At 38.1% G+C, this 12,624-nt stretch overlaps 1 protein-coding gene across 1 annotated transcript in view; it reads right to left on the bottom strand.

Annotated features, from left to right (window-relative positions):
- The window catches only part of CCDC69 (coiled-coil domain containing 69), a 20,677-nt gene extending 12,846 nt beyond the window's left edge, over positions 1-7,831 (bottom strand). The window contains exons 1-3 of the mRNA XM_015824818.1: positions 7,727-7,831; positions 6,978-7,044; positions 1,999-2,168 (exon numbers count right to left, since the gene is read on the bottom strand). Of these exons, the coding sequence (XP_015680304.1) occupies positions 1,999-2,168; positions 6,978-7,044; positions 7,727-7,831 (342 nt within the window). The remainder of the gene's footprint in view (positions 1-1,998; positions 2,169-6,977; positions 7,045-7,726) is intronic.
- Between the last annotated feature and the right edge of the window lie 4,793 nt (positions 7,832-12,624).

Genomic DNA, 12,624 nt, shown 5'->3' with positions numbered 1-12,624 from the left:
TGAGTCAAGAAGAACTGGTCGGGTTTTGAGTTAAAGTTTAAATTTGTGGTATATAAAATTATGTGTTAATATGTAGAGAGATGTATATTTAGAACTTTAAATATGATAAGGAACGAATTACTAGGATTATGTATACTGGAACGTCATGTCATGTCCCTTTTTGTTTTAATTGTTTTGTCAATAAAAATTTAAAAAAAAATAAAAAAAATAAATAAGACAATGTCATCTGATGGGTCCCAGGAAGCACTCCTTCTCCATTAATCCTCCTGTCCTCTGGAACATTGTTTTCACTAAGATTCATATGGTCCCCAACCCTACCTTACTCAAGAGTAAGAGTAAGAGTCCTTTTCTCTCAGATCTTGGGCTAATTTAGATAGAAGAATCCTCAAGAGAGCTGTTGTAGGGATATGCCAAGTCTTCTGTGTCAATTAATCTTTTATCTGTTTATTTAATATTGAATGACACCCAGAATCATTTTGAATTAGATAGCCTAAATTAAATGATATGACATGACAGGAGTCCTGGTGGCACAGTGGTTAGAATGCAGTATTGCAGCCTAATTCTATCCACAGTCTGGAGTTTGATCCTGACCGGCTCAAGGTTGACTCAGCCTTCCATCCTTCTGAGGTCGGTAAAATGAAGATCCAGATTGTTGTGGGCAATATGCAAATCATGCTTACATTGTAAAACACCTAGAGAGTGCTGTAAAGCACTATGGGATGGTATATAAGTCTAAGTGCTATTGCTATTGCTATGATGTAACATGACATTATTGAGCATGTGGTAATTATCAATTTTTTGACAGTAGCTTTTTACATAAATCTTGGGTGGTTTATTTGGGTGTTTTACTGTGATACATTTATTTCTGTTGGTGAGCAGATTTACACGGGTAATTTTTTTGTAAACATCTCTGTTCTATCCAATTCAGAGGAAATATAGTTGAATCTCTTTATAGATTTTAGTTGTTTTGAAATAAAATAATTCCTTTATACAGTTACCAAGAATGTCCTGGAAAGCTAAAATGTTCTACCTTGCTTTCAGGATATTGAGATTTTTGATGACCAATACACATGTTTACTTCCAATGAAAGATATTATATCATTTCTCGGCAGGGCTCCACTTGGTTCAATACAAGACAAACTGGCAACTCTCCATGTGTAAAAGAATAAATGAATACAGGTTTGTCATCTGCTGATGTCATTGCTGAGGTTATTTGTTCCTGTCATAGTACGGCAGAATTTGGATCTTAAGCTTTGTATGAGTCCTGTTGTTAACATATGATGCTTTAGGTAGAAATAATATAGTTCATTTTCAGTAATGATACTCATATCTCACAAGTCTTTGGTGGTAGGTATTGTAAATCAGCTACCGGTAGTTACCATCAGCAGAAACTGCCCCGTGGTTTACTGACACAGGAGCCAAATAATACAGCTGTTAACTTTGTCTCCCTATTTACCTAAGCAACACTATCTCACTGCACTTTGAAGAAAATTAACTCTCCTCAGTTTGAACAGCTTCAATTGAAGTAGAAAAAAGGAAGTAGGTAAACTTTGGGCAAACCCACAGAGAATTCCTCTTGCAGTATCACTCTCCGCAAAGAGTGAGAAAATGGGAAATAGCAGGAAAGGAAATCAGCACTTGTGAAATCGGTGAGGTCTCCAATGTACAGGGAGAAGTGAACATTTTTATTTGTGTTTTTTTTTAATGATCCCAAGTGAGTTCACACATGTGGTCTTTAAAAAGAGCGAATTTAAACCAGCTGAAGTAATATAACAAGGTTGTGAATCTCCGAGTATAAAAGTACTCTATTCAGGTGACACAAAAAGGGGAGCCATATAAATCCTGTATTTGTATGGTGCCCCCAAGGAATGTATTGGGGGCTTATCTGAATCTGATTACTGCAGAAAACAGAAGGAAACTAAATCCCAAACCAAAAGGATATATACATGAACCCCTAATTAGATGCCTGTTGAACGGGCAGGTTAAGGCAGTTCTAACCTGGAGTTGGATGTCCTGGCTAAGTCTGTGAATCTCAGCATGGTGAACTTCCTTCAGACAATCTTCTTCTTCCTGCTGTTCTTGCTGGAGCCTTGTGGTCTCCTCCATCTGCTTCTCCAGCTTTGCAGCCTTCCTTTTTTTTGCTTCATTGTGCAAATAATCTGTGTTGGCTTGTTCAAGGAGAAGGGAGAAAAGAAGAATTACATATAAGTGGCTTTCTTTTCCCTTTCCCTATCTTGGTTGTTATGCTATTGTTTTTCTCCAACATTGTTATAAAAGCCCAGTTTGTTATCCAAAGGGTTTCTGGGAACAGATACTACATACTCTATAAATGCAGGTAGTCCTTGATTTACTATCACAATTGACCCCCAAATTTCTGTTGCTAAGTAAGACATTTATTAAGTAAGTTTTGCCCAATTTTAAAATCTTTCTTGCCACACTTCTTAAGGTGAATCACTGCAGTTGTTAAGTTAGTAAAACAGTTATTAAACAAATCTGGCTTCCCCATTGACTTTGCTTGTCAGAAAGTTGCAAAAGATGATCCCATGACCCTGGGACACTGCAACCGTCATAAATATGAGTCAGTTGCCAAATGTCTGAATTTTGATCACGTGGCCATGGGGATGTCACAACGATCGTAAGTGTGAAAAACAGTCAGAAGTCACTTTTTTCAGTGCGATTGTAACTTCGAACGGTCACTAAACACACTGTTGTAAGTTGAGGACTTCCTGTACAGAAGAACATGAATTTCTGAAGAAGCATATCTGACACTGCTAGCAAGACAGCTTGTTCAGTCACACACAATGTCTAGGGTCCCTCTAGAACAGCCTGTTAAAAGCATCAGATATAAACTGAAAGTAACAAATGTTCATTTCTGTACATGCCCAATTTGCTGGCGGACCTTAAAACAAGCTACTCAGACCATTTGCAATCAGTGACAGATAGGAATATTGATCTGTCATGCGGTTAATGAGGACTTATTAATGTCATATGCAGCACAGAATATAGGAAGAGAGTTACATAAACCTGGATTCCCATGCATCTTGCCAGGGATTAAAACTTCTCAAATAATTCAGAAGGAATAAGCAAAGAATGAGCTATAGATATTGATAAGTCTTTGATCAAATCAACTGATGCCCTTGAATATAGAATTCTGTCTGGAGTACCACTTCTGACCTAACGCCATGGTGGCTTGAAATGAGATTCTTTAAAATCCCAGATGAATCCAATCAAGATTTATAAATGAACACAAAATCTGTTTGCTACAGTCCTTTTTATTATTCACCACTGTGTAAGGAACCTGGCTGAGCTGCAATAAGTGCTAAATGCTGTTCATTTAAACAACTGGAATTTGGTATTACTTCTTTGTTGGGAAAGCCATATTTGTTTAAAAGAGATTTGTTTTAGAGCAAAAGATAGGCGTAGTATAACGTGTAAGTCACATGCATTGTCATTTACTTACACTATGAACTAGTGAAAAATACTTGTTTATATTGCAATTATAAACATTCATACTCTATGAGAGCAACAACACTGTATGGATGTGTACATTATAGCTCAAGAGCTAGAAAGAAATATTGAATATAATTCTATTACATGCTTCAGCCGATGGGAATCCACTTGTCAGCAGAATGCAGAAGAATCTGTTTTCTCCTATCCAAGCACTCTTTTATGTACCCACAAAAATCTACTTTGGATGGGGGGGGAGGGAAGACCGCTCCTCCCAAGTAGATTTGTGATCCTGAATGCCTAAAGCCTTGGCTTGTTTTAACAAATGGCAGTGTGTTGCATGCAGACTGACGTTCCTTGTGTAGAAGTGCAACTTTGAGTAACAGGTTCAGCGTTTTCCTCAACTCTTGCCTTCACCTCCTCCCCAAGGTAGCTGTAAAAACTCTGCTAAGTTTTTGCAATAATAACTTTGGAGCAAACGTCCTGGATCCCATTCAACAAAGTGATTAGAATGGCCCCTCAATACAGCACACTTGATAGAACACTTGAGCGTTAGTACATGTAGCTAATAAGGCAGGGAAGGCATAAAACTCCCTCCAGAACCTAAAATTATTTAACTGTGCCAACATGTTCTGCAATGGGTCTTTAAGCATTTCTTTGAATGCCTCCCAATTTTTTAATGTCTGTTGGAAGCTCACCTCTCCCAAAGGTTGCTTATTTCCCCCAGTGATTGATTGGGTTGGAAATATCTAGGGAATTTTCAGCCAGCCCACCTGCCCAAGCTTTTGAGCATTGAGAAGTTTTAGCCTTATTTTGAATAATGTAACTAAAGTCAATAATTAAATCTATGATAAGAAATACAAGAACAGGTTACAATCATGGTCACACACAAGCCTGGATTAATATCCTACCCATATGAACTCACATGAAATCATTTTCTCAAACGGAGTTTACACCAAAATCAAATTTAGGATACACATGGGACTACAGGTAGTCCTTATCTTACAACCACAACTGAGCCCAAAATGTATGTTGCTAAGTGTAGTTTTGCCTCCTTTTATGACTTTTCTTGCCACATTTGTTAAGCAAATCACTGCAGTTGCGAAATTAGTAACACATTTGTTAAGTGGATCTGGTTTCTCCATTGACTTTGCTTGTCAGAAGGTTGCCAAAGGTGATCACATGACCCCGGGACACTGCAACTATCAAAAATGTGGATCAGTTGTCAAACATCCGAATGTAAATCACGTGACCATGGGGATGCGGCAACGGCCATAAGTGTGAAAAATGGTCATAAGTCACTTTTTTCAGTGCTATAGTAACTTCAAACGGTCACTAAATGAACTGTCATAAGTTGAGGACTACCTGTATTTTTAAGGATACCCAGCTGCTGTTACTAATTCTTTGTTGCCTTCAGACAGGTGCACCAGTCATTGTTGGAACTTTACGGTTACGTTGTAAATAACATGCGACAGAAGAGGCTCTATTAGGCTATGTCCCACTCTGTAAGAAGAGGGTTAATATATGCCAATCTCCTATGCATGCATCATTTTCTGGATCACAACAAATCAGTTGTACATTCAGCTTACTATAGATGGAGTCCATCTGCTTTCCACAAGATCCACATTTCTGTGTCCATATTAGGACAAAGTCTTTCTTAAGTCGCCATCAAGCTCATGAAAATATACAAGCTATCTCTCAGCTTCTGCGAATGCCTTATGCAAGCCTGGGATATCTAGTTTGCAGAGCTATTTATATGCAAAATGTTTAACACAGCACTTGGTATAAGATAGGCAATTCCATGCCAGATATTTCCCCAGAATTTAAGGTAGAATTTGATTTCTTTGAACCTGTGAATTATAAGTGCAACAAAAGCAACACCAGAGCAAAGTGGGAAAGGAGAATATAAGAAAAGGAAACAGTCAAAGCTGCTTCATACACAGCTTGATGAACTAAATAAAGAATAAATAGTTGCCTAAGGTTTTCTCAGCAACTTGAAGAGGTTTAAACTAATAACTTTGGAGTTGATATGTTACTAGGTCTGAAAAACCTATATTTACATCTATTTACAACCTATCTACATTATGTGGAGCAAATGTGGTTTGAACAAAATTTATTTGGTAAAATCTCTTATGCTTTATATCCATCAGGTATCAGCTAGTCATTATTCTGGTTGTATATTATTCAATCTCTCGTAATGGCCTTTAACTGGGGAAAATGGTGCATCACCGGGCAACCATTTTTAAACCAAGGTACATTAAATGGACTAACTTACAGAATGCATCCAAAATCCAGGACTCATGATTCCTGAGGGAATGATATGTGGGAATGTGGCGGCTATTTCAGTGTCCCGGGCTGCTGCTAGACTGCTATTGCAGTTGTGTGATCATTTTCAAAGTTTCATGACAGTTTTCTAGCCAATCTCACAATCCCTTGTTCCTCCCCCATTCCATGGGCAGGGAAAGGAAGGGAAAGGGAGATTTCTGATGCTCCCTGCCAGATTCCCACAAGGAAACTCAATAGGGAAGCCAGCAGGAAATCAGAAGTCACTCTCACTCCCACTGGTTGTTGTTGTTTTTTTGCCTGCCCTTGGTCATTCTGTTTCTCTGTTTGGATAAGGAAATATGACCCAAGGTCATAGGTTGTCTAGTATTCCCTAACTCCCTTCTGAAGGAAGACAGTAACCCTGCATTTCTTGATATACAGTAAAAGAGAGCTGACATTCTCTTGATGCTAAGGATATGAGAATACTTGGTATCTCAGTAAATATTTATGCATAATAGCTTCAGTTCTACAACTCACAATCCCTTATCTGTGAAACGGGTTCATTCAAGAGAAACATATATAGGGAGGAAGAGTTGGTAGACTCTTGTCATCACTTTTATTCTGCAATTCCTCCATGCTGAGTTGAGGATCCAATAAGGCTTTTGTGGGAGGAAGAATGGGGAAAAGCAGGGATATAGGCTCAATGCCATCTCCACTCTTCTATTTTTTAGCATGGAAGGAGGATATTTGAGGGCATAATATATTTGACAATCATAATATGCTGATTTATAAAAGCCCAGTTTATTCCATACTTTCCATACTTTGCAGAAATAGCTATACTTGATCATGTACTGTACAATATATTTCCCTTGTGATATTTTTCCTTAGGATTTAATTGAAGTGTGGGAAGCCATAGAGACAGCAGACCATTGGAGAGAAAATTGGATGATATACACACATCTTTAGCTACTTCGTAACTGAATAAAGACAACAATATGACACTCGTATTATCCAATTTTACCAAAATCCTCTTTGAGAACAATATTACTTTCATCAAATTGAATGAATTAGGAGGGGGAGAAAGGTATGATCTCTGCTCAACAATTATACCCATCAAGAGCAGATTCTCATATTACTCCACATGAATTCATCTCCCAAAATAATAAGAACTTTCTATGTAAAGCCCCTAGTTCTACAAAAACAAAGGTATCCTTCAGTGATTTTTCAAATGGAAGCGCATCAAAATAATTAATAACTATGTGTACCTTCAGTCTTCAGTACTATCAATTCACAGGAAGCTTGTCCGCTGTTATACTGAGTTTTTATTTCTTTCTGTACAAAAGACACAAAGAGAAGAATAACTTACTGCATGGAGGAGGAGGAGGGTCACAAAGACAAAGACTTGACAGAATCAGATCATTTTGGTGAAATTTTGATGCTGGCAGCATGGGATATTCTCTGAATCCTTCTAACAGCAAATTGTTCAATGGTGGGCATAGTTCATAGTTCCTCAAGTTACTATCAACTCCTGTTTTACTTAAGTACTGTCCTTATTTACCATCTTGTGAAATCAATTATATCCTCTGTGCTTGGTACCATTGCTGCTAGAGAAAAAGGTGTGTGTGTTTAAACTGATTTAGTCTTTAGTCTTTGTGTGTGTGTGTGTTAGAGGTAGAAGGAAATGGTCCACCGGTCTGTTGCTAATGGTTAAAGTTTATCCATCACATATAAAAGCGTTATTGGTACACAACTAGCCCATCATTTTGGAAAAATAACTGGTCCACTTTGCCACTTTTGAGGCAAAGGTCATGAAATCTGGGGAGAATTTATTCTGTTTATTTATGAAACATTCTATTGTTCATGGTAGAGAACCTATTTCTGGGCAGGAAATGTTAGACTTCCGCCATAAGGAAACAGCACATCCTTGGAGTTCCCCTACAGATAGATCAGAAGCAAAGTTCATCTACAGATTTATCATAGGTGAAATAAATTGGGCTTAACCTGCTAAGTCTACCTTAAAGATGAAGGCATCAATCACCTGTTTCTTAATACCAAACATAAAGACTTCTAACTCACTGGTAAATAGCATGTCAAAGATTCCACATTTGGTATCTGGCATCTCTGGGTAAGGCTTGGAAGGACTTCCTGCCAATCAGTTTTGGCTATATACTTAGGCTGAAAATAGTTGAGATGCAGCATGATCTGAATCAGGACTGTAAGAAATTGTCTACTGCTATGTATATCTTTGCCATGAATCAAAGTAATGCTCCCTTTAATTGTGACAGACTGAAGCATCACACAACATCTCATAGCTGTGACATGGCACTGAGTATCCTTAGTTTCCCTCACCAGTTATCATTTCATCCATAGATAAATCTGTATTGTTTCTCCAAGATGCAAATACATTGTTTAAAATGTATGTTGTTGTTGTTTTTTTAAAAAAATGGAGACACATGAAACAAAAAACACTGCCTGCATCAGGTCGAAGCAGATTACAACAATAGATCTCATTCTACCTTTAACTATATATGTTCATTTTGTACCATTCACCTTGTACATATAGCTGAGTTGCTTTTCTCCATATTGCCTATCCATCATCTCTCAGATGCCATGAAAAACCCATAACTTTATTAACATATTGTTGGAGGCCAAAAGAACTGCACACAGAAGATTTGCAATAATACTCACAAGAAAGATATATATCGGTTTGGAGAAGATGGATTGATTATATTGAGTTTAAATATGGAACAAAAAAATATCATTTGGTTTTTGAATGAATTTTTGAGTATTATTTTTGTTTAAAAGTTATAATGTTATTTAGTTTTATTTTTAATATTTAAAATTATGTTAATATTATGGTATTTAATAATTGTATATTTGTTTTAAGAGAGTTAAAGGAAGTTATAGATTTGTTAGATTAATAGTTGATTTATGTTAGTTAGATTATGATTATTTTATTGTTAATCCTGTGATTGGGAAGTGAGGGGGGGAGGGATGGAGGGTTGGGTTTGGGGGAGGGAGGGATTTATATTGTAAAATTTTATAAAATTTTCAATTAAAAAAAAAAGATTTGCAATAATATTGGACTGCTGCAATGTGCTCTATATGGAGCTGCCTCTGAAGACCATTCAGAAGCTTCAACTAGCGCAAAATGGCGTAAGTGGTGCTGGCTACTCAGCCCATGTATCACCACTACTTTGTGAACTGATTTATTTGCTGGCACCCAGTGCTTATGGGTGCAATTCAAAGTGCTGGTTGTCATTTTGAAAGCCCTTCATAGCTTGGGACCAGGCTGCTTGAAGAACTATCTTTCCCTGGTTGTTTCTACTTGTCTGATCCAGTTCTGCAAGATGGGTAATTTCTGGGTCCCAGTGGAACCCCATTTATTTATGTATTTATTAGATTTTTATCCCATTTTTATAAGTAACTCAAGGTGGCAAACATATGTAATCCTCTTTCTTCCTGTTTTTCCACAGCATCAATCCCGTGAGGTGAGTGGGCTGAGAGAGAGAGTGACTGACCTTAAGTCATCCAGTCAGCTTTCATGCCTAGGGCCCAAGAGGCATGTTCCAACTTCTGGAACATTCTTCTTTCGGATATTGGGATGCCCTGGAACTGGTTCTGGATCTGGGCCTGGGGCCCCAAGTGAGTGAAGGGCGCTGTGTCTTGGCTGTGCTAGTGACTGTTGATTGTGATATCTTCCTCAGCTGCTGTGTATTTTAATTTTTCTATTTGTGGTTGGAATTGTTAATTTATTTGAAGATTGGCTTGCTGCCCAGAGTCATTTATTGAGATGGGTGGCCATACAACTTGAATAAATGAATAAACAAACATTCCAATAGTACTGTACAAAAATAGAAAAAAAAGAAAAAATAAAAGAAAGAAAGAAAGAAAGAAAGAAAGAAAGAAAGAAAGAAAGAAAGAAAGTTCAGTGTCATTAAACCACATAAGAATCAAACCCAGGCCCTTTTATTGGCAATTGCAATCAAACAAACGTTTGCTACATGTGGAAAAAATTGCAAGAATAAAGAAACTAATTTCAGTTTCAGACCAGCCTGCACAGTAAGCAGTGAAGTTATGAGCTCAGTACACCACGCAAGACACAGTTGGTCCTCAAATTATGACTGGTCACTTAGCAACCGTTCAAACTTATAATGGACCTATCTGAAGGCTGCTTACAATTTGGATTCAAAATATCAACAATTGGGCCCTCTCAGGATCATGTGACCAAATTCAGCAACCATTTGGGTTTTGCTGAAAACTGGCATTTACTTCCAGTTTACAGCAAAACCACACTCGTAGCATACCATTGGTTTGTTCAACTACTGCAACATTTGCTTAACAACCGCATTGGCCACTTTATGACCATGGCATTCATTTAATGATGCTGCAAAAAGGTCATAAACCTTTTACGATTGTCACGACTTACAAAGACTACTTGACAAAGATTACCTGTTCATTGACACATGGTTTAACACAGTGTTTCTCAACCTCAGCCACTCTGCTGGCTAGGGAATTCTGGGAGTTGAAGTTCACCCATCTTAAAGTCACTGAGATTGAGAAATACTGGTCTACTGATTTAATTGCAGAGTTGGAATAGATGCAGAAACATTCTGAATAACAGATGCAATTAAATGGGCTACAATGAACTTGATCATTGTCCTTCCTATTCTGGGGTCACATTGTGAAACCTAGAGAGTTAAAAAAAAGAGCCTTGCACATCTGAAAACACACAAACATGGATTGTAACACCCACCCTCGTATTCCCTTTAGTGGGCTAGGAAATGTATTCAGCTTCTCTTTATTTTGCTTTCTGCTTTGTGTCCTTGCAGCTGGCTCCATCCTTTACCTTAGCTGAGCTGAGAAAATTGGGGCCCCAAACTCCCTTAAGGAGTGTCTGGGAAGGAACAGCTGGAAAACATGAAGGAGGCTTAAGAAACTGACAAACAAGGAACAAGAGTTTGGCACCACACTCCACTGAATCGGGGTGCAACCTACACTTTCCAACAGTTGTGCCAGATGCCTCCCCTTAACCCAAACGTAACACCCGATATGCCCATGATTTCCTGGAGCAGCTGGGTGGCCAATCACAACACACAGCTGGGCAATTGGGTGAAGCTGAGCTGGTGACTGAACCATAATTTTCTGCTTTTTATGTCCAGCTCTAGAGGTTAAAATCAGGGTGCAGAGTGAGTGCACTGTTCTTCAGAAGACCATAAATAACCACTGGTTATTAGGCAGAATCTCAGTCCTAATAATTCCTCCAAATATTTGGCACTCACCCGTATCCAGCAGAGGCTACAGTTCAAACAGTGATATCATCAGTTCAGGAATGCTTTGTTAGAGCATCCCCTGTTTTTACCATCTCCTTAAACTTTGCTACTGTCAGAGTTTCCATCTCAGTCTCATTTTAAGTAACAGTGTATATAAAAACTGCTTCCATTTTGCAACCAACTAACGGTACCACCTTTGCTGCCCAGGAAAGGAAGAACACTTGTGCAAAATACTTTCAAGAAGATGCCAGTTAGGAAAGACTTAATTTAAAACATAATGATGGTGGGGAGGGGGAAACACAGGCAAAGCTGGGTACTGCTTATTCTGTACATGACAAGTGATAATTCCTTAAAGGCTCTTTCCCTACCAAGTTTTATTTTTCTTTGTGGACCACTGTGAAGTTACTGTAGTGTAGGAGGTTACAAGGCGAATTGAGACACAGACTTACTCTATAGATAGTCCTCAATTTATGACCGTAACTGATCCCCAAACTTCCATTGCTAAGAGAGTTTTGCCCCATTTTATGACCTTTCTTGCCACAATTGTTAAGTGAATCGCTGCATGGTTGTTAAGTGAATGTGGCTTCCCCATTGATGTTACTTGTCAGGTCACAAAAAGTGATCACATGTCCCCAGGACACTGCAATCATCATAAATACATGCCAGTTGCCAAGTGTCCAAATTTTGATCACATGATCATGGGGATGCTGCAATGGTTGTAAGTGTGAAAAACTATAGGAATGTGACTAGAAGACCTCCAAGGTTCCTTCCAGCTCTATTCTATTCTATTCTATTCTATTCTATTCTATTCCACTTTTTTCCAGTGCCATTGAAACTTTGAATGGTCACAAAAACAATGGTTATAAGTCAAGACTTTGCAGCATTATGTTTGCTGTGTTATGTCTGCTGATATCAAAAGGTAGCATCCAACTTCAGGCGGCAATGAAATGACATTATTTCAGTATACAGGGTAGATGTCAAATAATTTTGCTAGGCCAGTTGTGGGTCTTTAATGCTTTATATAACACAATCTTTTATTTAATCTTCTGTAATCATGGCACCACCTCCTGGACTTATGGCTGGCTAAAGCACAATCAAATTCAACCAAGAGGCCAGGACAAATTTTCATGCTTTATGTGCTTTTCTGCCAACTTGAAGATGGGTGGAATACATGTAAGGAAATGACCTAAGTGTTGCAACAATATTTAACAGACTAGGAAAAGATGGAGCTCTACATCCAATGTAAACATCTGAGTTTGCCATGAAATTACATTCAGCAGAGAACTACAATGTAACCACCTCTTAGATGTCTCTAGGCATTGTGTACTGAATATTTCTGAACATGAATTTCACTCATCCTTCCTCCGGATGTATCTGAAACCATAACTCACATCACTTTCAGCCCCCCAATGGCTGGCTGACACTTTCAGGAATCGTATCTGGACAGACAGCTAAAGTTGAGAAAACCAAATCATGTCATTCACCTATTATATTTACAACCGTAAGCATGCGGTTTTTAAGAGGTACTTGATTTAGGTCTAAAATTCCTAATCTGTAAAATAGTCCTTGGTGTTAAAGCTGTAAAACAGGTATTTGGCTACTTGGACTTTTATATATTCATATCAACTAATTCTCAGCC

The sequence above is a fragment of the Protobothrops mucrosquamatus genome, unplaced genomic scaffold (assembly GCF_001527695.2).
Source record: "Protobothrops mucrosquamatus isolate PMUCROS unplaced genomic scaffold, P.Mucros_1.0 scaffold2369, whole genome shotgun sequence".
In the NCBI taxonomy this organism is placed as follows: Eukaryota; Metazoa; Chordata; class Lepidosauria; order Squamata; family Viperidae; genus Protobothrops; species Protobothrops mucrosquamatus.
This window is presented reverse-complemented; position numbering and strand designations above follow the sequence as displayed.